This window comes from Ochotona princeps, chromosome 19 (genome assembly GCF_030435755.1).
Source record: "Ochotona princeps isolate mOchPri1 chromosome 19, mOchPri1.hap1, whole genome shotgun sequence".
Taxonomy (NCBI): Eukaryota; Metazoa; Chordata; class Mammalia; order Lagomorpha; family Ochotonidae; genus Ochotona; species Ochotona princeps.
In genome coordinates, this window is record NC_080850.1 from 22,902,095 (window position 1) to 22,927,654 (window position 25,560).

Consider the following 25,560-nt stretch of genomic DNA (forward strand, 5'->3'; position numbering starts at 1 on the left):
TTATCCAAGGCCCTGAAGCTCAGCTCTCCATCCACACTATGTTTACAGTTTGGTCAACCCGGTGTATAGTGTGGGGAGGTGTGTCCATGCACGTACAAGTGCACACACATGCAGGGAGCAAGCGTGCCCTGCTGGCAAGCACATGCACACCTGCGTTGACATTCCAGAAGGGGCATGAGGATGTGAGCGCTCAGCCTGGAGGGTGTGCCTGGCAGCAACTAGCACTCCACTCCTGCAGCCAAGAGCCAGGCCTGCCCTGCGCCCCCACCTGCCAGAGAGGATCCTTCTCCTCAGAGAAGATCTGGAAGTACTTCTGGGCCAGCTGCACGGGGGGCAGTGTCTGCAGGCGCAGGTTGGTCCAGGAGTGCAGGAAGCGCACCAGGTGCTTGAAGGTGTACAGGCCCAGGCGGTCATTTCCATAGTTGGACAGGTGCGTCATGAAGATGCTGATCTGCTCCAGGGGTGGGGAAGGGCAGGGGAAGGCAGGAATGAGGTCAGCCCCAGAGCCACCCTCCCATCCCCACCTCTGACCCTTCTGGGCCTGCCTCAGCTAGTCCAGACACCCGAGAACCAGTGCAAGGCACTGTGTGACCTTGGGCCAGGCACACACAGGTCTCACTGACCTCACCAAATATGGGAAGCTTATGAGCATGTTGTTTGGCAAATCTGGAGGCATATGGGTGTGTGTGTGTGTGTGTGTGTGTGTGTGTGTGTGTATGGACAAGGGGTCCTCAATGAACCCATGAAACTGGGTAATAATACAATAATCACTTGCTAAGTATTTCACAGGGAAAGGGGAATAGATTTGCATGTATATGCACATGAACAAAAGCCATGCAAGAAAACATGCATGACTGTCAAGTGTGTGACTGGGGTGAGCATTTGGTGTAGCAGTTGCTTGGGAGGCTCCCATCCCACAGTGGGGTCCCAGTTGTGTTTCCGATGGCAGCTTCCTGCTGATCACACCCTGGGAGGCAGCAGGTGAAGGCTCCGGTCTTGGGTCCCTGCCACCCAAGTGGGAGGGCATCTAAGGAGTGAGGCAGCTGCCAGTGGGAGGTCTCCTCCACCACTCTCTGTCTCTACTTTTCTTTGTGTCTCTCAGATAAAATACATACTTTGTAAAACAATCTTCAGTGCATGACTACAGAAGCCCAGATTCTTCGGCCTTGACTGCACAGCAGAAGAGGGACAAAGCCAGGATGGGAGGAGAGGGGAGGGGGGACCCCACACATACATCCTGAGCCCTATGCCAGCTTCGGCCGGGGAGCACTTACGGGATTGAGGAGTACGGTGAGGAAGAGCTCGCCGCCGTTGATGATCTTATCCAGCTCACTGGAGCCGCCGGGGTACTCGTTGTAGAAGATGGTGTGTGTGAAGAGGCCGCAGGTCTGGCGCGGCAGGACCTGGGGGTGGGGAGAGGCTCTCTGGGGACTCCAGACAGGGATGGTGGGGGGACAGACCCTTGCAGGAGATGGGGCAGGCTGTACCTTGTGCAGTACCCTTGCCCCCTAGAGGTATCCTGCAGACTGTGACACCCACCAGCAAACCTGGGTCCTTGCTATGATAGTTCATGCTTCACATCTGTTCTCCGCATAGAGCGAGCAGGCCCAGGGAGTGGAGCACAGTGCCAACCAGGCCTGGGCTATCTGGCCCCAGGGCCTGCCCCCTCTGCCACTGCTCTTAGCAGAGCAGGAACTCTGTTCCCTTGTCGCCACTGCCTCCGTGAGTTAAAACGTGTGCCTGGGGCCCTGGCACAATGGCTCAGTGGCTAAACCCTTGGCTTATACATGCCAGGATCCCATATGGATGCCGGTTCATGTCCCAGTTGATCTGCTTCTCTTCCAGCTCCCTGCTTGTGGCCTGGAAAAGCAGTAAAGGATGGCCCAAAGCCTTGGGACCCTGCACCCATGTGGGAGACCCAGAAGAAGCTCCTGGCTCCTGGCTTCGGATCAGCTTAGCTCTGGCCATTGTGGCCAACTGGGGAGTGAACCAGCAGATGGAAGATCTTTCTGTATCTCCTCTCTATAAATCTGCCTTTCCAATAAAAATAAATAAATTTTTAAAAACAAGTATGCCCAGGACTACAGAGGTCAGTGGTGGGTGGGTAGACAGCATTTGCCTTCCCATGGCTGTCTCACCTCCACAGCTTATTCTTCAGGTGTCATGGCTGCCCTCCACACATCCCCCCACAGCCTGCACCCAACTCATTCCCTATCCTGTGGCTCTAACCCCTAGTGAGTCCAAGGTGTGACCGTACCCCAACTGCGCCCCTTGCTCTGAGCCACCTCCAGCTCTCATCCGGAAGAGTGGTACGCCCTCTAAAACTGGCCTTGCTGCCTCTGTGTATGACCCCCAGGGCCTCCTGTGGACTGGGCAGCCAGGTGGGCCTCAAGCATGTGTGACACTGGGTCACGACAGGGTCTTGGCACAGGACTCTTTCACCTCCTCCAATGCTCTTCCTCACAAAATCACATGGCCCATTCCCAGAAGGCCCTCTAGAACCATCTCTCCATGGCACTTCCCCTTCTGCCAGCACCCCTCAGCTCCCTCCCTGCCTTCTGAGTGCCCCCAGGGTTTGTCTCCAGCCTGACCACCTCGCCCTACTGTCCATCTCTTGCCACCAGAATGGTTTCCTGCATTTTGGTGTTCCCTGTGCCTGGAAAAGGCACAGGGACAGACACATGCTCAAAGCTTCAAAATGACAGGTTTCCAAATAAGCAACGAACAAAGGTGATGGGGCTGGTCTGTGTCCTCATCAGGGTCCCTTGAGTGAATGCACATCCCATGGGGATGGCATCATGACACTGTGGGTTGACCCACCACCCACAACACTAACATCCTGATTTGGGCACCAGCTGGAGTCCCAACCCCCTTCATTTTTATATACTCTCTGCTAACCTGCCTGGGAAAGCAGTGGAAATTGATTCAAGTATTTGGGTCCCTGACACCCATGTGGGAGACCTGCATGGAGTTCCTGGTTCCTGGCTTTAGGGTGTTGTAATCATTTGGGAAATGAACCAATAGAGGGAAGATCTCTGCCTGCAGTATCTTCCCAGGACGCAGCCCTTGCGCCCTCCATGGCAGGTGTGCTCACAGCCACCCAGCGCCCTGGGCCCTACTTGCCATGATGCCATTGTGGATGAAGCCGCGGCGGTAGCGAGCAGGTTTTAGGTGGGGGTACTCCTCTGTGCTGGTCACGCGGATGCTCCACACCTGCTTCCAGGCCTCATACAACTGCACGTGCACAGGATACACACCCGAGTGGTGGGGTGCCACTGCGTACCCCATGTCTGTGGGAATGCCATGCTCCTATGGGGAAGGGAGGAGGATGAGCAGGGCAGGGTAAGCATGGGGCCTTTCCCCTTTGGCCTCACCTCCCCCTTGCAGGAGGGGAGAGAAACCAGAGGCATCAGAGGCCAGAATACAGAGCACAGGTGGTCCTGGCCCTCTCAGGGCAGATGGAGAGGCTGAGGCTGGGGAGGGGGCGTGGAAGAAAGGGACTGGGAATCTCAGGGGGTGAAAGACAGGGCAGGGACTAGAACCCAGGTCTGCTCTCTAGGTCCAGTGAGTGAAGACACACACACACATACACACGCATGCACACACACCCTCCCACCCACCCTTCCCCCTCACCCCACCTCCAGAGTAGTAATGGGCAAGCATGGGGCCTTCCCCACCTCTCTTGCCTCTCAATGGCTAGGAGGACCAGGCTAGCCCACCTGACACCCAGGACCTCTTCTCTCCCAGAAGTTGAGCACTTCTTCCAACTTTTCCAACTTCCTAGGGCCTCCAGCTGTCAGCCTGAAGGCAAGAGCTGTGGCTTGTGCAGCCGACAGGCCTGGGCTGAAGACCCCTGGAGCCTCAGCTGCCCTATGTGAAGTGGGGCTACTCTCATGGAGGCTTCCCAGAGAAGGAAGTCACAATGCCAGTCCACCCTGGCCCAGGAATGCTTGTTAAAATCTGCCAGCCTATACTGCCACGGCAGCCAGAGGCCAGCAGTCGGGATGCCCGACCCAACCCCTAGCCCTCCCAGCGCTGCCCTGCAGGGAATCTTACTCACGACAGCGAACTTCTTGTTCAGGGCCATCTGCTCGGCCAGCACAGACTGGTTGTGGAAGAGGTGCGGCTGCATGTGGCTCCACATGTGGGGGAACCACCAGAACTCCTTTACATACGACAGCAGCAGGTCGTCCCCAGCGTCCTCTGCATCAGTACCTGTGGCCGTGACACAGGTCGCTCAGCAGTGTACCTCAGCCTAAGCCTGGACCTGGGCTGGTGTGCACACAGTCCTGGCACACCCAACAACTACCTGGGAAGTGATCTTAGCTATGGCACTAGAGCAGGCAGAGCTCTGGGCTAGGGCCGATAATGTACTGTTGACAGTGAACGGGCAGGGCCAAAAACCAAACCCTCGCCAAGCACTGGAAAATATCAGGTTCAGGATGAATGATCTCAAGGGTTTCTTACAACTTTTGACACGCCTGCTCGGATCCCGTTCCAGTGACAGGGATGGGGTCATTTGTTTTTCACCCTCTGGTCATTAGCAGCTCTTTTTTTTCCCTTTTATTCTTTGTTTTTTCTTTCATCATGTTTTACAAGAAGTTTTTTTAAAATTTTCTTCTTATTATTATCATTTTATGATACAGGTCCATAGATCGTGGGATTTCCCTTATCCCCTCCCCAATTCCCTACCCCCTCACTGAGTTCCCATATATCATTACTATAGTATAGTTGTTCATACACAATCGTATGTTCATCATTGTAGGCATGGACAGTGGCAGAAAGCGCAGTATTCTATTGTTAAGATATAGTAAACAGCTTCACTGGGAGTCCGTCTTTGTCTAGAAGTAGAGATGCATAATGCATTGTATCCTCACATCTGGATATGATAGTCTCCATTACACAGTTACTATACTTCCCCTTAAATGAAATCAACAGCAGGAAGAAAAATGGAAATTTATAATGTTATGAAGTTAAATAACATGCCATTAGTAGCTCTTTATACATTTACGGGAGGTATGACCACTGCTTCACACACGGTACCACTTTCCGTAAGGGGGAAGAGGGCAGAACTGGGCCTGGTCATCTCTCCTATCTGCCTTTGGGGCTGTGCTGTACATTTCTCCACCCCACCCCAGACTGTTGACCGATTGGGCTTTGTCTGGAATTCAAGGGAGGCTGTCCTCACTGTGGCCTGGGCACAAATGGCCAGAGGGCGCGGTCATTGTAGATGACCCGCTTGGGGGTTCTCCCCTCTTGCCCAGTCCCCAAAGGGAAACACAGAAAGGAGCTGAGAGACCCAAAGAAGGAAGAAAACCTTGCAGGTGTTTGGCCTGGGGGTGGTGACGCTGCCTGAGATGCCTGTGACTCCTATAGTGCTGCCTGGGTTTGATACCCGGTTCTGGGTCTAGAACCCAGTTTCCTGCCAAGGCAGACCACAAGAGGCAGGGCTGATAGCTAGGATATTAGGGTTCCTCCCATTCACATGGAGAGTTGGGAAAAGTTCCCAGATCCTGCCTTCCACCCTGGCCCAGTCCTGACCACAGTCGACAGTTGGGGAATAAAACAGCAGGTGGGAGCTCACTTGCTCTCTCTTCTCCCCCTCTCAAATTGTTTTTCTTAAATTTATAAATAAGAGAAATGAAGGCAGATGTAACCCAAGCAACTGACAGCTGCTTTTCTCACCCACAACTGTAAACCACCCTTGCAACACAGGTGCCACTGGAATGGGTTCAAAGACACAGCACTTTACAACCTGTGCTGTGCACTTCTGCAATGTCCTTACGACTCACCAGCTTCTATCATGAGCAAAAATGACACAGCCAATACTGAGAGGTGGGAGGTGAGGGGGAGAGCACAACCTAAAGGCCATGGGGAGGGGCAAGTCAAAGCCCCCCGGCTGCTGTCCCAACATGGCCTCTGCCTGGGCTGGGGCTGTTCTTGTGGGAAATGGCTCTGGGGGACCCCTATTGCACAGCGCTTCAAGATTTCTGGTGTTGGCATCCCCAGAAGTGACAGATGAGGCAGGGCAGGCCTACTTACCTGTGTGGAAGAATTTCCCTGAGTAGCCCAGGTTGAAGGTGAAGTTTGGGATGTGTGTGCGTAGCTCGTTCTGGGTATCAAACAGGGCCTAGGACAGGCAAGGAAAAGAGGAAGGGATGAGGGGATGCCAGAGCTCCTCCCAACAAGGGTCGGAGAAGGATCCTGCTGCTACAAGACTGGTTGCACAGTCAGTGGGCCCGGGTGAGAAACAAAAACGGGTGACACTTGTTCAAAAGTCACAAAGAGGGGCTAGTGCTGTGGCATAGAAGGTGAAGTCATCACCAGCAATGTTAGCATCTCTCATAGGCACGAGTTTACCTCCCAGCTGCTCCATTTTCAATGCAGCTCCCTGCAAATGCACCTGGAAAAACAGGGGAGGGTGGCAAAAGTGCTTGGGTCCCTGCCACCCATGTGGGAGACCGAAGTAGTTTCAGGCTCCTGGCTCCAGTGTGGCTCCAGCCCTGGCCATCGTGGCCATTTAGGGGGTGAACCAGCAAATGGAAGATTTCTCTCTCTTTCTCTGTAACTGCCTTTCAGATAAATGAATCATAAAGTTATGGGAATGTCAAGCAGACAATGGCAAAGCTCAGGCCCACACAGGCTCTGGCTCCCATCCCTGCCTGACAATTGAGAAATGGTGGGATGCGCGAGCCACTGCTAGCCCTGCAGGGATGGCCGCTGTGAGCCTCAGCATCTTCATCTGTCCCGTGGTGGGGGGCTTCTCTTCCTCGGTGGCTGATGTTGACTTCCCAGGGCCTCCCTGCATGACACATCCAGTGCTTGGCAAGTCAACATAGTGAGGCAGCCCCTTGGCTGCTGGGAAAGCTGTAACACCCCGGTGTCAGAGCACTTTGCAAACCAAAAGCCCTGGCCACTGCTGGTGAACACACAGACTCCGGCTGGCTGTGTGACCTGGAACAGGCTCCCTTGCTTCTTGGAGCTCTGATGCCCAGCAAAATGGGCTGCTGGGAGGATCAAATGAGGCAACCTCCTCATTTGGGTAGGTGAGAAGGGAGCTGGGCCCAGCCAGGGCATAGTTCAAGGGCTGCCATTGGGATTATGCCAACTGCGTTGTGCAGCCTGTGCTACGCAAACTAATGAGGCAACATTTGTGTTTAACAAACAGGGGCACTGCGGTGGCCCAGGCTTGGCATTGGAAGGGAGGAGGCACTGGCCCCGACTGGTTCAGAGAGGCCAGCCTCAAGCCCTCTTCAGCCTGCAACCTGGAAGAGGACACCTCTGCCCACACCCTCCATGGAAACCTGAAAGCTGCCCTCCTTCTTCGCTGGAGACCTGGCAAAAACCAGACACGCAGCAGGTTGCTCCATGCAGGGCTGATGGGGACACATGGAGCCTGGCAGCCCGGCAGCCTGGCTTCCTTGCACAGGCACGCCAGCCACGGTGATGGCAAGAGAGGCCAGGCCAGGCCGCAGGAAGACTGTCCAAAGGGGGTGGGAGGAAAGAGCCAGCCAGGGTTCAAAGGAAGCACCCCAACATTTCCTGTCCATGGGACAGCCCTTGAAGACATACACTCTTGGGAGGAAACACAGGGCAGAAGAGCAGACAGGGACCAGCAGGCACACCCCCATGGCCACGTCTGGCCATTTGACCGCTGAGGCTGCACAGTGGTTGGTTCCTGCTCACCAGTGCCACCCTGCCTGTTGTTCTTCTCTGTGGGAGGAAGGGAGGGGACAGGGAGTCCCCTGCTGACCCTGTTAGAGACACCAACCCCTCCAGACCTTCCTTTCCAGCGCCAAGGAGAACGAACACAAACGCCTGCATGACTCAGGCAAAAAGCATTCCTCTTCCAGCCCCAGCCCGTGTCTCTTTCTAAAGCCGGCAGCCAACATCAAAGACAAGGCTGCTGCTGGTGCTAAGATGTTTCCAACACGTGCTAATCTCCCCTAACAGAGGGCCACGTCACAGGCACAGGGCAGAGGCGCTCTCTAGAATTTAATCCCCTGTTTTGTTTTCACTGGATTTATTGTTATGGTTGCCTGCTATTTATGGCACCGATTTCCCACTTACACTGGGATGCTGGTTGCTTGGCCAGCACCTTCAAGTGAAACAGAGAACAGATGAAAACTATATGTTAAAGATGGTTAGCGATCTTAATGAGCAGGCTTTGCTTTGTGGTCGTTCACATGTGCATAAAACGTTGGTGGTTTGCAAAGTGTTTCGATGCACTATTTTGTTTGGTAAATGCCTTCTGTATTAACTAAACATGAGTATTGTGCTGTCTATAAATACCTCCCAGAAACAAAGCCTTAGTTATAGGGCTGGGTGTTGGGCCTAGCCATACTATGGCACCCGAACCTCCTATGGGAGATCCAGACCTGCTTCCAATGCCAGCTCCCCGCTAATATGCACCCTGGGAAGCATTGGGTAATGGCCCAAGTTCTTGGGCTCCTGTCACCTGCTGGGAGACCTGGATGGAATGCCAGGCTCTGGGCTTCGGCTTGGCCCAGTTCTGGTTGTTGTGGTTCTTTGGGGCATGAACCAGCAGAGAGAAGATCTATTTCTCTGTCTCTTGGTACAACTGTGCCTTTCAAAGAAATGAAGAAATATTACAGACAAAAAAAAATTGGTATTAAAAGGACCCACTGTGCTTCAACTGACAGGAGGGACCAGGTGGACTGGACAGTGGTGACAGTGCCCTGAAGGCCCCGCCTCACCTTTACGTCCTCCACCTTCATGCGTGTGCCCTCTTTGCCCACGAAGATGTCGTCGATGTCCACCAGGATGTAGCGGTCCAAAGGCAGCGAGAGGCGCTTGCCTGTGAGGAAGGCCACAGCATCCACAAACACGAGCTTGTGCAGCCAGAAGTTGAGGTTGTTGCCAAACAGCACGCGCTGGATGCCGTCATGCAAACCCAGGTCCTGGACCACGGTGGCGTGCAGTGCTGCATGCAGGCCAGCATCAGCACCCAGGTGTGGGATGGACTCAGATGAACGCGTCTTGGCCAGCAGCACCGGCTCATAGGTAGAGTGGTTGGACTGGAATACAGTCCAGTCTTCGCCAGGCAGCACGCCCTTCTCCACCTCGCTGGGCCGTGTCACGTAGAGCAGTGGGGACTTGGGGTTGATGCTGCAGTCCTTCAGGCCCAGGTTTGAGTGCAGGAACAGCGGGAAGCCCTTGAGCTGAGCACTCAGCAGGCTGTTCTCATTGGCCTGCAGCGGGATGGGGAAATAGCCATCAGATTCCTACAGCTCAGCTGTGGGCTGCTCACAGGAATACCAGCAATGTCCACCTGTATCCGTGAAAGCCTTATCCCACCCTGGCATGTCCTCTGCTTCCCTCGCACAGTCATAAAGTGACTCCCCGGACAGAGCCAGTCCCGAGTTCTGTGCACTTTGTTTGTAAGGCTGCTGCTTTTCTCCCAGGGACCTTGCAACAGGGTTTGTGTACCCATCTTACAGATGGGGAGCCAGAGGCCCAGAGACATTTAAATCATACAAGACAGGCAGTGGTGGGCAGCATGGACTCTGCTACTGGACCTATGCAAGCCTCAATCCCCTGCTGTGAGAGGTGGTTATGAACAGTAAATGGCACCTGGGCACATGGAGGACAGTGGGACAGTTAATGCCGACTGGCACACAGCTCCAAACAGGGCATGGGGCTCCCAAACTGGCTGCAGCCACACAACCCTTTCTCAAGGAGAAATCTGCTGTGGAAGCCACACAGGTACCCGCGGTGGCAGAGGGCTCAGCATGGGCACAGAACAGCATGAAGCCAACAGGGTGATCTTGAGGGACAGCAAGCAGCAAGGTCAGCTGGGGCCAGGCCCACAGCGCCCTGCAGACTTGAAGCAGCGTCAGGAAGCTAGCAAAGGCTCCATCAGAGGGTTCTACAAGCGACGATGCAGGCTCCAATTTGCATTTTGAAAAGTTCTGCCTGGCCGCCATGTGGAGAGTGTAGGACGGGTCACAGCAAGAGCGGACAACGCAAAGTGCAAGTCAAGGCTGGAGACAGAGCTGGTTGGGTACGAGGCCCTCTGGAGAGCTGCTCAGGGCAGGGCTGCTGAAGTCCCCATGGCACCAGAGCTCCTGCCAGCATGAAGCTGCTGCCTGCTCACAGTAGCACTATCTCCAGACAGAATAGCTCCTCTTCAATTGCCACCAGGGCCCTGCAGGGCACTGGCCCTGTGAACTGTGATAAGGAGCCTCCACTTACTTTTGCAAACACCAGGAGTCCCTGCCAACTCCCTGACCTCCCACAGCCTCAGATGTGGGGCTCCATGCAGGCTTGCTGACTCAGCTCCGGCTCCCCCTAAACCTGCACTAGCCAAGGATGGGAACTGCCCAGGCTGTGTGGGGGCCAGGCACAGCTCAAGCTCTGCCCGTCACCTGTCGAGGCTGGGAAGCCATGTTGGGCCATGGGAGCCAGGGCATCCCATTTCAAAGTCCCGACTCCGAGCTGGCTGCCAGGCACCAACAGCTCCACCAGCTGCTCCACCATCGAGGAAGGGACAGTGCCAAGTTGCTGATGGCCCATGCTAGCTGGCAATGATAGGGGCCAGCCAGGGAAGCAAATGGGGAGCCCGACAACACAGAGGGAGGTCCTGATGCAGACCTCCACCACGGGAGGGGCATGCCCTCCAGTTTCACCTTCCTAAGGGCCCATGCAGGGCACATCAGGTCTTTCAACAAGGTCACCTCAGAGGCCTAACCCAGACGTAACAGCTAACTGGCCCATGACCTTGGGAACCCCCTGTCTCCTTTCTGAGCACAGTCTCCTATGGCTGAGTAGGAAGTGATAAGTGTGGCTGTCAAGTTATTCTAGAACACAAGGGCTATGTCACTCTGGACAAACTATTTAGCTTTGATCTCACCTGAAAATAAAGTACCTATGTTACAAGGTAGTTATAGGAATTCAACAGCAGCTGGTGTTAGGGTACAGCCAGTTAAGCTGCCACTTGCAACACTGGCATTTCATATCAAAGTACTGATCTGAGTCTGATCTGGGAAAGCAGCAGAAGACGGCCCAAGTGCTTGGGGCTCTGCACCCACATGGGAGACGAGGGTGGAATTCCTAGCCTCTGGTTTCAGCCTGGCCCAGCGGCAGCAATGTGGTCATCGGGAGGCTGAACCAGCAAGTGGATGATCTTTCTCTATTACTTTGTATTTCAAATAAGTAAAATAATTAAACACAGCAAGGCCTGAAGAAGCATAAAGTTCAGTGTCTAGCACATGGGCAGCGTTGAGTGGAAGATGGCAGGCAGCCTTTGTGCCCAACCCCACAGCTGAGGGAAGACCGTGTCAGGCACTGGGGCCACAGGAGAGGACCAGCCAGTTCCCCTGGAGCCCCGAGAGAAAATGCCACAGCCTTTGCTGAACCAAGACATGTCAAAGCACATCCAGTGGCTGCAAGTGCCAGGTGATGGGTGCAAGGCTTCCCGTCCACTGTCTCACTTCACATGCGGTGCTGGCAGGGAGGCCACAGCTGCAGCAGGTCCCACACCAACAGATGGACTGAGAGCCCAGGGCAATGGCCTAGTGGCTAAATTCTTGCCTTGCAAGCGCCAGGATCCCATATGGGTGCTGGTTCATATTCCAGCTGCTCCACTTCCCATCCAGCTCCCTGCTTGTGACCTGAGAGAACAGTCAAGGACAGCCCAAAGCCTTGGAGCCCTGAACCCCTATGGGAAATCCGGATGAGGCTTCTGGATCCTGGCTTCAGATCAGCTCATCTCCAACTATTGCAGCTGCTTGGGAAATGAACCAGTGGGTGGAAGATCTTTCCCTCTGTCTCTTTTTGTCTCTGTAAATCTGCCTTTCCGATAAAAATAAATAAATACATTTTAAAAAGAGAGAGAGAGAAAGAGCGAGAGATGGGCTGGGCATCATACCCACCATCAATCCTCTTCTAGGTGGCAGATGGACTGAAGCCAGGGTCTGCACATTTAAGCCTCTGCTCTCACACTGCCCTGGGAATGCAGGGTGAGTGGGAACTGCAAATCGGAACACAGGGATTAGCAAACTGGGTGCACACTACTGAAGCTGGCCTGCCAGGAGTGGAGAGATGCATCTCTACCACTAGGGGGCGTGCACCTGGAAAAACAATCACAGGACCCAGCTCAAAACCAGAGGCTAGGGCCCAGCACGACAGCCTAGCAGCTAAAGTCCTTGCCTTGCATGTACCCAGGATCCCATATGGGTGCCACCAGTTTGTGTTCCACTTCCTATCCAGCTCCCTACTTGTGGCCTGGGAAGACAGTCGAGGACAGCCCAAAGCCTTGGTACCCTACACCCATGTGGGAGACCCAGAAGAAGTTCCTGGCTTCTGGCTTCAGATGGGCTCAGCTCTATCTGTTGCACCCACTTGTGGTGTGAATCAGCAAACAGAAGATCTTCCTCTCTGTATATATGACTTCAATAAAATATAAATAAATCTTTAACAACAACAACAACAAAAACAGAGGGTAAAAGAGCAAGAAGACCGGGGATGGCTCTATTGGCCATGCAAGGAGGCTCTGAACATGCTTCCCCCTGGGTCTCTTGTTAACCTTTGTAGAGTCAATGACTTGAACTAGGTAGGGTCCAAGGTCTGTGGTGCAGACTGTGCCCAGGGCCCCTACCCCTTGGCAACCTGGCAGCTCTTGGTATTGGATGTGGCCCTGTGATATACCGCATATTACAGAAACAGTGTCAGGCCCAGCACAGTGGCCTAACGGCTAAAGTCCTTGCCTTGCACATGCTGAGAGCCCACATGGGTGTTGATTCTAATCCCGTGGCCCTGCTTCCCATCCAGCTCCCTGCTTGTGGGCTGGGAAGGCAATCAAGGATGGCCCAAAAGCCTTGGGACCCTGCACCTGTGTGGGAGACCCAGAAGAGGCTCCAGGCTCCTGGCTTCGGATCAGTTCAGCTTTGGCCATTGCAGCCACTTGGGGAGTGAATCAACAGATGGAAGATCTTCCTCTCTCTTCTCTGTATATCTGACTTTCCAATAAAAATAAAATAAATCTGAAAAAGAAAGGAAGAAAGGAAGGAAGGAAGGAAGGAAGGAAGGAAGGAAGGAAGAAAGAAAGAAAGAAAGAAAGAAAGAGAGAGAGAAAGAAAGAAGAGAGAGAGAAAGAAAGAAAGAAAGCAGTGTCCGGGACATCTGAGCTCAACCTATGGTGCTTGGGACTAAGGCCCATAGAGTCAGACGCCTGGGCTGCACTCCCAGATCTCTGCTTATTAGAGGTGTGAGGCTGGCTATGCTTGTTAACCTCTCAGCCTAGGGTCCCTTCTCTCTTTGGCCAGGATGCTGTTGTCCTCCGGCCTTTGAGGACAGCTGATTAGCGTGGGGCAAGTTAATGTGCAAGCACGGCCTGCACACAGGCCATGCGCCGTGTGAGCTCTCAATAGACGCTAGCCGCTCTGATGTGTCTCAGGCCTGGGGCTCAGGATCAAACGGAATGAGGTTCACAGGCTGGAAGGGTGCGGTGTCCAGGGGAAGAAAGAGGCCCGACAAAGGGGACAGCCCAACTCGACCGAGGCAGAAACCAGGCCAGTGATCCCCAGGGGGTGTGCTGTGGAAGAAAGAGCTTTGTGATCCAGCCAGGTGGAGAGCAAATCTCACTAGTAGCTCGAGGTACGGCTTGTGAGCCCTCGACTGCTTAGCTCACAGAGACATCCTCAACTGGCCTGGGTCTCCCAGCACCAAGCACAGGGCCTCCTTTTCTCTCGGCCCACCCTGACAGGAGCCTGTTTCTGGGCTCTTTGCACCCAAGGCCACAAGGAGCAGCCCCACCCCCAACCCCTCAGGCCACTTGATCAAAGACAATTCCCTGTTCTATCAACACCAGTGTCAGCTCCACCACCCTGTGCCTGCTCCCTAGGCAGGCTCTCTCCGCTCACCACACCCTGTGTGCACCTGCTGTGCTGGATGATGACAGCCACTCCCTCCCTGCATCCCAGCCAAGGGGGTGGGGGTGCTTCTGCCCCACTGCTATCTTATCTGTGTTCCTGGTGCTACAGATGGGTAACTGTGTGACTATCTGCCAAACCAGGAGTACGTGCCCCATGGCAGTGCCACTTGAGCCCATGCTCACAGAGGGCAGAATCTGTGCCCACAGTCTCAGGATGCTGTGCCAGGCACGGGTCCCAGCCTCTGCTTCCTTTCAGTGAGGCCCCAATCCCTGGGCCATATTGGGAGTCCCCTCCCTACAGCCCAGGGCAGCCCCTTCCCTCCTGCCCTTCTCTCCTTTCTCCTTGTTTCCCGGGGATGAAGGGTACAGACTCAATGAAGCAATCATATGAAGGGCTCACAAGGTACTGTGAGCTCCCAGTACCACACACACTCTCACACACATGCATCATCCTCACAGCCACTTCAAGAGGTAGGTGCTGCCACTGTACCCATTCCACAGATGGGAAAAGTCCGTGCTCAATGAGTGAGCCTGGGGCTGGGGCTCCACTTGAGCCCTCGTACCTTGAAGAAGCCGATGATTCCCACGCCGTAGGCCACGCAGTACTTGTCCAGCAGCTCTCGGTTCCAGGCGTCCAGGTTGACATACTTGAGGATGTTCTCGTAGACAATGAGGGCGAAGCGGCCGCGGCCCTTGTCAGTGAGCGTGGGCATGTCCCCCTTGCCCGGAGCGATCTCTGTACGGTACTTGAAGCGGCTGGACTCCAGGATGGCCACCACTTCCTGGCCCAGCTGCGAGTACAGGCTTTCCACAAACACCAGCACCAACGGGTCTGTGCGCGACGGGGCAGCCGCCTGCACGGGCTTGAGTGGCAGCAGGCGGCTGGGGGCCACAGGCGGTGGGTCGCCACAGTCGGGCTCGGGGGCATCGGCCGAGGGCTCCAGGCCCCGCTTCCAGCCGTACAGATAGTAGGCTGAGACGAAGACGCTGAACAGACAGAAGGCAAACAGCAGGAACAGCACAGCCTGCGGGGACACGTGACGACACAGCCTCCTCAGGCACGCCAGGGCAGGCATCCTGGCCCCTCGGGACCTCAGCCTGCCCCGGCCACCCCGAGGCCCCGCACGTGGGTAGGCACGAGAGTCGTCCACTGGGCAACAGATTCACAGGGACTTGAGAAGCGAGGTCCTTGGCGGGCAGCAGGCGTGGGAGATCCGGGCCCCCAGCCCTCCCTCCCAGCCAGAGGCGCAGTCTGCAGGCTGGTCTCGCTCCTTCCTTCCTCTGCGCCCCTTTATGTCACCATGGCAAACCCCCACGTGGTCCTGCGCAGAGCAGAAGTGCCCCAGGGTGTCAGGGCCTCCTGGGGGGGCTGGGCCGTGGGCCAGAAGATAGAGGGCAGGTCTGGGGGTGCCACATGCTGCTCACTCAGCTGGGCCCCGCAGGGCTGTGACTGTGGAGAGAAAAGAAGAGAGTGTGGCTAGGCTCGGCCGGCTGCTGACACCAGGACCTGGCCTGCTCGTCTGGCCCAGGCCTCAGGACATTGCCTGATTGGGTAGTGTAACCTGGTGAAGCTCTTTAATCGAAGCCTCAATTTCCCCAGTCATGAAATGAAGCCAACAGTCCACAGGACCCAACCCCCATGAGGCAGAAGGACTCAGTACAACAATGCGGAGACATCCCTGAGGGTGGCCCCAGCACGCCGCTGCTGGCATCCAAAGCCAGGCGAATCTAAAACCCCAAAGTCAGAAGGGACCAAGTAAGACAATAAACATTTGCAAGTCCTGGGAGCAAGAGGCAGATTCTGATCACAACCGGACCCCACGTCCTCACCATCTGACCTCCTCTACCCATTCAGTCCTCTACTAAAAAGTGCAGCAGCCCTGTGCATCAAGTGCAGAGAGGGACTGTGGGGCAGAAGCCAGCAGCCCAGGCTCAGACACCGCAGGTGTGAGGTATCTGTGCCTAGCCTGTGTGAGAAGGCCCCAGGTGGGAAAAAGCATCCCTCCACCAGCTCAGGCTGGGGGTCGACAGTGGGCTGGGGCCAAGGGCTGAGGAGCTGGACATAAGCAATGCTCAGAAGGCACCTGCATAGAGGTGTGATGAATTAACCATCATTCACAACAGCAGCATCCCATATCTGAGTGCCCGTATCAGTACCAGCTGCTCTGCTTCCACACCAGCTCCCTGCTTGTGTGCCTGGGAAAAGCAGCGGGAGGTGGCCCCAAGTGCTTGGGTCCCCCGTCACTCAGTGTAGGAGACCTGGATGGAAGTTTTGGCTCCTGGCTTTGGTTTGGCCCAGTGCCGATGATTGTGTCCATTTGTGGAGTGAACCAACACGTGGAGGATGAGACAGCTCTCTCTCCTGCTGTCATTTTGCCTTTCAAATAAATAAAAATCTTTTTAAAAAGAAAAAGAAAAGAAACACTTAGAAATGGCAGCTGTCACCATTTGCTCTAGCAACCAGGAAACTAACCTTCAGGGCACATGTCCACAGGTGTACAGGGCAGCGAGTGACCAACTCCCTGCCTGAGGATCCCAAGTTTGCCAAGGGACAGGTGGGAAGACTTCTGGCCACGTAGTGACCAGAATGCAGAGCTCCAGTCTCCACGCCCCCTCCCTTGAGACCCCGCCTCCTACGCCTGCCCCCTGCACCTGTCTCCCTGGGAAGAGTGAAAGATGCATCTTTGCTGCACAAAGGCCTCCACACTCTCATCTCAGACACAGTCCTCCACTTGCCCTTAACACAGGCGAAAGCCCCGGGAATGCACCACTTTCTATCACCCACTGCTAGTGAAAGTTAGGAGCAATCCTGGTGGAAGAGCAGGTGTGACAGCCTATGCTGGGCAGTGGCTGCAGGTGCAGCCTCAGGGTGGCGTTCTGGGAAAGCTCTCACCCAACCCTAGGAGAGCACAGTAAGCACAGCCCCAGGGCAGCAGCCAGAGAAGGAACAGGTGCATGTCCAGGAAGTTATCCTAGAGGAGGAGGTGCAGAAGCATGTGAATTTTTCCCCAACAGCACGCAAACCCCAGTGTTGTCTGTAACAGCAAGGGCCCAACAAGAGTGGATTGTCTTCAGAAGCCACAATGTGAGGGGCCAGCACTGTGGAGCAGTGGGTTCAGCAGGAATCTGATTCGTGTCCCACTCCTGATCGATCCAGCTCCCTGCTAATGCACCTGGAAAAATAGCAGAAGACAGCCGAAGTGCTTGGTTCCCTACAATCGTGCAGGAGACCTGGAAGCTCTTGGCTCCTGCCTTCAGCCTTGCCCATCCCTGGCTACTGCAGCCATTTGGAAAGTGAGCCAGCAGGTAGAAGATCTCTCTCCCCTTTTCTCTTGACTTCTGACTTTCAAATAAATAAATAAATCTTCAAAAAAAAAAAAAAAGGTCACAATGCCAGCACCTGCTAGAGTCCAAACCAGCCACGTACAACACGTGGACATCTGCTGGCACCTGCCACTTACATTGCAAAGGTGGGAGACATTTAGGAAACAGTGTGCACAGATGGTCATATTTTTGTTCAACGTTTTTATGCACGGGCTGGAAGCGGATGTTAAATACAAACAGGAATGCCTACAGTGGTTATCTCTGGGTGACATTTGTCCTGCTCTTTGTTGTGAAGTGGGGAGGCAGTTGAGACAGCGGCTATGGCCCCAGTTCTGGTGTGACATGCCGTGTGACCCCGAGCACACCCCATCCCTTTCTGGGTTGCAGCCAGATGGCCTCTGCGGCTCGTGCGCATCTGCAGCCCTGCGTTCCTGGCCCTACTTGGATCAGCACTCTGGGGAGCAGAGATGGCCAAGGACACGGGGTGGGGGCGCTGAGGCGGGTGGGGGAAGGGACGGGGAGAATGAGGAAGGCCTCTGGAAAGGAGGCACCTGAGCCAACTAGAACCACAAGAGAGGGAAAGGCACCCGATATGGCTCAGTAACAAACAGGCGTGCTGGGCTTTCTAGGACTGCCTGCGATTCTAGCTGACAGCAGGGCAGGAGGGGGCAGCTGTCAGTGCCAGGGTACTCTGGTGTCCTGTCCACCACTGATAAGAGCTGTCTACGGCCATAGCCGAGTCCCAGCCCTCGGCTCAGGGCCAGGAGGGAAACACAAAGGGCAGGAAGGTAAGGGTGCCTGGTGCAGCGGCTGCCCAGCCTCCTGGGAGAGGAGAGCCGCTCCTGGTAGTGGCAGCGGCAGGCTTGAGTGCCTGTCTGTCACGTGCCCAGGCTTTAGCACATCCGCGTTGCAGCCCGCAGCCTCTCTGGCATCTGCGGGTCACCAACCTTCGTGGGAATCTGACAACATTTCTCAGACACCAAAAAAAAAAAAAAAAAAAAAAAATGCACGTTAAAAAAAAAAAGTATGTGAGTGCCAGAGGCTGGGAGAGGGAGGGACAAGCAGAGCCTAGGAGACGTTTTGGGCAGGGACACCACCGTGTGAGGATACTGGACAGGTGTCCCAACCCATGGGTATGCAAGCCCAGCGTGAGCCCAAACGTGAACTCTAGGCACTGGGTGAACCGAAACCCGTGGATCCCACTGGTGGAGGGTAGTGCAGATGGCCAGGAGACAGTGCACATGGAGGGCAGTGGCAGATGGGAAATCTGAGTCTTTTTCTCCATTTGGCTGTAAACCTATAACTGCTGTAAAAAAAATAAACACTTAAAAAATAGGCATATATATATATACATATATATATACACATGCACATATGCTGGAAAATTTAATAGTTCCTAGGAGTTCAGACCCTGCTTCCCCACAAGACCACCCACGCACTGAATAAGCTAGATGGAGGGCGTCTACCAGTTCCACCTGCAGATTGGAGCAAAGCGGGTGGTAGGGTGTGGGGGAGGGCTTAGCAGCAGTTGGGATGAGGAGTGGGGAGCAGTCCAGGTCAAAATGCAGGCTGCCACCTGCAGCTGGGTAAACTCGGACAAGCTATTTAACTGCTCGCTGCCTCAATTTCCCCAACTATAGAAGAGGGGCATTTTACTTTACACACTTCCCGAGGCTGTGAAAATGAACCGAAAGGAGACATGCTGAGAACCAAGGCTGGCCCGCAACACTAGGAAATGGACAGCTGTTCTGATTATTTCACTGCCAGTGCCCTTGCTGTGTGGGTAATGCCACAACCCAGCCAGCACTTGAAGCCCTGGTCTCTGGCAGCCCAAAGAGCTGGCGAGGGTGCACACAGTTGCTTGGTAGGGGTCTTGGGACTGCAGAGGCCCAGGTGGTGTCCTTGCCATACTCCCTTCTTTGGAGGCCACAGCCTTTCCTATCGGAAAGGAAAACACACGCCAGAGGGGTGAGTGAAGCAGCCCCTGGTCCCAGAAAAGGTTAGCTAGCCTGGGGTGAGGTGAAAGCCACTGCTTTATTAACAAAGCACTGACCACCCGGCTTGCATGCAGGGAGGGCCCCTGCGCGGCCCCTCTGCCTCCCACTCAGGAGCCCACCACCAGCCCTTCAAGGCCCTGCTCGCTGCCTACATTCCACAGCCTGTGTGGCTCAAGGGGCAGAGAACTGGGGAGTTGGGAGGAAGGCTTCTAATCTCTTTCAAGCCACTGAGTACTCCGGGACAGCTGAAGCTGAGACCCCAGTGTCTCCCTACCACCACCCTGGGCCTTGCTGACACTGCCAGCTGCTACCCCTACACCACAGCTCTGCCCAGCTGGACACCGATCGATTGTGGTCAAGCATCAGGCTGCTGCCTCGAGGTTCCCACAGCCTGGAATGCCTGTCCCCTCTCATGGGACACTTACTCATCCTTGAAGATCCCAGCTCCAAGGTCATCACCTCTCTGATGTCATCCTTAGCCACCAGCCCGCTCCTGCCCAGGCCCAAGCCTTGGACTCCTGCTTCAGCTCCACTCCACAGAGCCAAGGCAGAAAACCAGGCCCCTCTGGCCAAAACAGAACACAGATGTAAACCCTCTGGTTTACACGGCATTTTTTTTTTAATTTGGGATCAATTATCAACTTTTAAAATAATGCTTTCAATGTATTGTTATTGATTTGAAAGGCCAAGAGTGACAGAGATCTTCCACCTGCTATCTCACCCCTTAAACGCCTGCAACAGCTCAGACTCAACCCAGGCATGTAGCATGGACCTGACTACTCCAAGCACCACCTGTTGCCTGCAGCGTCCAGCTGGAACCAGGAGCAGAGCCGATATTCAAACTCAGGCCCTCTGATGTGGGATGCAGGCATCCCAAGAAGCAATGTAACTGCTTGTGCTGAATGGCCACTCCCTAGTGATCAGTATTTTTAAGTTTTTGTTTGTTTGTTTGTTTTTTAAGACAGAGTTACAGAGAGATCTTTCCTCTGCTGTTTCACTCCCCCAAATGGCCACAATGGCCAAGGCAGGGCCAGGCTAAAGCCAGAGACAGGCACTTCCACTCAGTCTCCCATGTGGGTGGCAGGAGCCAAGCCCATCTTTAGGTGCTTTCTCAGGTGTGTTAGCAGAGAACTGGACAGGAAGTAGAATAATCAAGACTAAAGCAGGTGCTCACATGGGACGTTGGCATCGCTGTGTCATGACATCAGCCTGCAGTATTTTTAAATCAGAAGATTGCATATGCAAGTAAGAACCACTAATTTCTCTTTAAAAGGATACACTCTACTAATATGGGCATAAGGACCTAAGGACCACCATGCCCACACTAGATGGGCCCCATCTTCTCCACGGTCTCTGCCGTCCTACAGCGAGCCCTCTTCCCTCACTTGGCCTCCTACCCAGTCCCAGCATGCACCTGAACCTGTGGGCTGTGCACTGTAAACCTGGGCCCTTCCAGGGCAGGACGGAGACTGACCGCCCTCTGCCTGGGCGGGCCCTGCCCAACACCTGGCACAAGGAGGCCTTTAGCAAACAGCATCCTCCTTGCTGCCTCCTCCCCCAAGCTGGGTGCCACTCAAAGGCAAGGCCATATCTGAATCATCAGAGACTCTCCCACTTTCTCCAGGGATGAGTCCTGCCTGAGGGGGTGTGGAGTATTACTCAACAAGCAGCTGTTATTATTCCCAATTTACAGATGAGAAGGCAGAGGCTTCAGGCTGACATGGCTGGCCACAATGATGTGCAAGCCACGGAGCCTTGAGGCCAATAGATTTCCTTACTGACTTTGCATTTGCTTTTGCATTCCTCCATCAAACTCAAGGCTTTCTACGATAATAATAGCAACAGCAGGTTCACTACGCTCAGCCCTGCACTGGACCAACACTGTCGTCACTGTGGGTCTAACACTGTGCACTGCCTTCCTGCATCTCAGCCTTACAATGTAGTCACTCTCCTCGTGTGCAGTTGAGGGAAGTGAGGCTCAGAGAGATTAAGTCATTTTCCCAAAAGCACACAGCTTAGTTCACAAGCAGAGCTGAAATTTGAACTTAGACCCTATAAGAGTGAAAGTTCCAAAGCCAGCAGGGGGGTAGGAATCCCTGGCTAGGGGCTCAGGCAGTGAGCATGAGGGGAACCTCTGCCACTGAGGCTGCCAGCCCTCAGCAGGCTCCCACTGTGCTCCCCTAGTCCCAGCCCCAGCTCTCCCTGCCAAGGTGCTGGGGATAATGAATGAGATGCTCTGGTTGTCATGGAGACACCATGGCAACACTGCACTTTCGGGAAATACCACAGTGACAGTGGCCAATGTTGTAGAGTTGAAAGTTACTCCCTACCCCACCTCCTCTCCCGGGAAAGTGCTCTGGTTTCCTCCAATCCTCCTCCCCTTCCAGGACCCATAGGATAAAGGAGACAGAGGTAAAAGGGCCGTTTTACAGAGCAAGCTGTCCAGAAATTGGGATGGGTGAAGGGGGTCCAGCCTGGCTCCTTGCATGAATGATGGGTGGGATCCCTAAGAAAGGCACACTGGTTAGCTGTGCCTTTTGCGACAAAGTATGCACAGTAACCCAGGGCAATGAACTCTCTGCCTTATCCAACAGCATCCTGTGAGATAGCAAGCAGGACCTGCCAGTGTCACAGCTGAAGGCTCAAACTGGAGCCTGCCTGCCTGGCCGTGAAACTTGGCTCCATTATTTATTAGCCTCATGACTTTTGAGCACATCTCTCAACTTTCTAAGCCTAGTTCCCTAAGTGTAAACCAGAGTTTTTACTATTTACCTGTCTCACGAGGTAGTTACAAAGACAGGATGCAGGGAAACCATTTAACCAAGTGCCTGGCGCATGGACGCACGGGCTAATAAAATCATTACTCCCTGAACAGATGTACAAACTGAGGCTCAAGGTGAAGCCAGCCCATTGCCACCTGTCAAACTCATAGTGGATCCAGAAGGAGCCAAGAAGGATTAAAGCCAGTGGGACTAGCAAGAGCCTGGGTTCCAGGAAGGAGTGACAGGCTCCAGAGCACACTGGGCACAGGAAACAAGCACAAGATTCACTCCCTGTTCTCTCCAAATTTCTTGTGGACAATCAGCAGGTGCTTGTGCTTAGTAGCCAGATGCCAAGCTCAAGCACTGAAAATGTGGTGCTGCTGGAGCACCACTTTCTAAAGACCTTTGGGGGCCAAGGTTTATGTGTCCTGTGTGAAGCCATTTCAGGGTTCCCCAGAGCCCCAAACGTGCACCCAGCCCTGGACCATTCCTAACATTGCCTACTGTGAACCAGCCTTCCCACAGCCACCCTACCCCTCACCACCACAGGCACACACAAGCATGCATACATACCATGCTCACTGGGACACAAATGCACATAGTACTGACATGGTCAAATGGCACTATCAGGACCAGCCTTGTGACACAGCTAGTTAAGTTGACATCTGCGATGCTGGCATTCAATAGGAGCACCAGTTGGGAGTCCCAGCTGCTCTGCTTCCAATCTAATTCCCTGCTAACGAACCTGGGAAAGCAGCAGAAGATGGCCCTAGTCCTTGGCCCCCTATAACTCACCACACCCAGATGGAGTTCTAAGCTCCTGGTTTCAGCCTGGCCCAGCCCTAGCCATCATAGCCATTTGGGGCATGAACCAGAGGGTAGATCTCTCTTTCTTTCTCTCTCTCTCTCTCTCTGACACTCTACCTTTCAAATAAATAATCAAAAACTCTCTTTAAAAGGGCCACATGTACAAGGGGATGGGTGGGGTTTGGGCAGAGGGGATGCTTAGAAGAGATGGGTGCAGACAGAGCCCCACAGGCACAGCCTCAAAAGTAAATGGAGACTCAGGCAGAGGCCTGGCAGGAAGATGGAATGGTGGCAGGCGGCCAGGTCTTGGCGGCCCCACATGTACCCAGGGCCGCTCCCCACAGCTGAGCCAGCCCCTCCCAGCCTGCCACACCTCCAGAACAGTCACACCACCACCCACCACTCAGCCACACCCCGCAGCCGCCCTACTGCAGCCTGCCCCACCCACTGCACCAGCTCAGCAAAGACAATCCTCCACATTTGCTTCCCAGCTGTGCAGTAGGAGCTTCTCCAGCCCAATTATGCCCCTGGGAGGCCAGCACTAGAAGCAAATCCTTCCTCTGCTGGAAGCTGCCTGCTCACTCGCCCCACCCTCACCACCCTCACCACCCTCGCAGGGCTGCCTGGCCAGGGGCCAAGCAGCCACCTGTCATTCACCCCACCACCAGGGGACTGCTCAGGGCTGCCTCTGAATCCCACAGTCACTGAGAGCACGTGGGACACCCAGGCCCAGAGAGAGGGAGAGAACCCCTGGCATTGTGCCCGCCAGGCCTGCCCCACTCCCACCTACCTCGACTCTTTCCTTGCCCATGAAAACTCTGTCCATCCTCTTTCAGGACCAGCCTGAGCCAGGAGCTGGATCTGCCTGCTGTGGGCTACAAACCTCCTGGCAGCCAAGCTCCTGTTCAGCATGCCACAGTTCAATGTCGGGCGCCTGCTGCCCTCGCAGCTACACCTGCAGCCTGGTAAGGCAGGAGCCTCTACCACTTGCACTTGCACTCAAGAGCCATGTGGATGGGCAGGCTTCTAGCCCAGCAGTTAGGCTACCTGTTAAGCAGCCTGTGTGTGCCACACTAGAGTGCCTGGGTTTGACACCTGGCTCTGGCCCCGACTCTAGTCTCCCAGTGCCGGCTCCAGTGACTGAACTGCCACTACTCACATGGGAGACCAGAATGGATTGCCTGACTCCCAGCTCCAGGACAGCCAGGTCCTGGCCATGGTAGACATTTGTGGAATGAGCTAGCCAGATGACAGATCTGTTTTGCTTTCTGTCCCTCATTAAAAAAAATGTGGGGATGAAGAGAAGCATGATCTTGTCCTTGCCAACTTCCTTTCCCTTTTTCCCCTTTTTGGATCTGCTACACAAAATCTGTAAGCCACATGCAATAGTAATATTATCCTCCATTTATTAGACGCTGTACATCTGTTTGCATTCCCCACCGCTGCCTCACCTCTACAACAGCACCCTGACCTGTACTGCCCCTCCCTCATTTCACAGTTGGGGGGTCTGTGGCCAACGAGGGCTGCCCTAGCCCAAAGAATGGTGACCAGGAAAACAGGCATTTCAACTCAGGCCTGGCATCCCGGCTCCCAGGGCCACGGGCCAGGCCCTCAGTGTTCACCCGAGACACTGCTGCTGGCCAGGTGCCCTGTGCACCTCACCTCACTCTCTGCCCCATGATTGCGTGTTCGTCCACTGTATGTTTATGTTTTGACATCCCAGGCTGCCCCAATGACCCTTCTTGGAAGCAGCCTCACAGATCATCCATCAATCCCATGCAAGCGAAGCGGAAAGGGATGGGCTGCTCCCACCGCTCAGGGTGCATCTGTTCTGGGCTCCCTGGCCAGGGTGGCGCAACAGGAGTGCCCAGGAGCTTGCACCCCACCTGCAGAGGACTTTTCTTTCTCCCAGCAGGACAGCGTTTACCTTTGCACCAGGCTCTGAAGATAGAGTTTGCCGAGCAAACAGACCGCCAGGGGAGTGGGAGGTGGGAGCGGGCCGGGCGTGCAGGGAACGAGGCCAGGCGGGAGCAGCTGCCCTCCCGGCCTCAGCACAGGACGTGCTGTTCACTGGCCGGGGAAGCTTCCCCAAACAGGCCATTCTGCCTGTGCCAGCTCCCAGATCTGCCTCTGACAGTCAAGTTCATCCTGATCTGCTTTCCACAGGTTCAGATCACAGCCACGGGTTGAAACAGAGCACAGTTTCCTTGCAAATATCCCAAGCTCCTGTGGCAACAGCAGCCAGCTTCTGCTTGCTGCCGAGAAAAGAGGTGTCACTGCTGTGTACATGTGACAGACAAGGAAACAGGCTCAGAGAGCACAAGTAAGGACTTGTAGTCACACAGCCGGGTGGAGGTGAAGCTGGGCCCACCCTCCTCCTCCGTTCTCACAGCTCTGCTGCTGACACGCACCCTACATCATTTCTGAGCCAGCTCTGCATCTCACTCAAGAGGTCCTGAAGCTGACTGGTGCCATGGCCACTGCCCCAGCCGCTTTCACAGCAGTGCATTCCAGCCTCCTGGAACAGCCACGGGATCCACACCACCCCTGCCCCAGGGACCCATGCCCAGGCTACCCTTGTCTTCCTTGCACTAAAGAAGAGAAGGGCAGGAGGGTGGGCAGCAGGAGCACTTATGCCAAGAGTAACTAGTACACCTCCCAGTCTCACTGCCTGCCAGGCACCCTACCGAGCACTTGCCCGTTGCCACGTCACCCACTTGTCATTTCTTCCTGATGAAGAACAAACAATGTCACCATGTTCTCTCCATCTGCCTGC

At 54.7% G+C, this 25,560-nt stretch overlaps 1 protein-coding gene across 5 annotated transcripts in view; it reads right to left on the bottom strand.

The window, feature by feature from the left end:
* NDST1 (N-deacetylase and N-sulfotransferase 1) overlaps positions 1–25,560 on the bottom strand; it is a 55,558-nt gene that overhangs the window by 12,489 nt on the left and 17,509 nt on the right. For 4 of the 5 annotated variants that reach the window (XM_058677418.1, XM_058677416.1, XM_058677415.1 and 1 more), the window contains 7 exons: positions 14,458–15,344; positions 8,718–9,212; positions 6,043–6,130; positions 4,061–4,215; positions 3,124–3,309; positions 1,275–1,403; positions 269–451 (listed from right to left, as the gene is read on the bottom strand). In XM_058677418.1, coding sequence (XP_058533401.1) covers positions 269–451; positions 1,275–1,403; positions 3,124–3,309; positions 4,061–4,215; positions 6,043–6,130; positions 8,718–9,212; positions 14,458–14,970 — 1,749 coding nt within the window. In that variant the 5' untranslated portion in view covers positions 14,971–15,344. Of the gene's footprint in view, positions 1–268; positions 452–1,274; positions 1,404–3,123; positions 3,310–4,056; positions 4,216–6,042; positions 6,131–8,717; positions 9,213–14,457; positions 15,345–25,560 lie in introns of those variants that run through there. The other variant, XM_058677420.1, reaches the window with a different exon arrangement.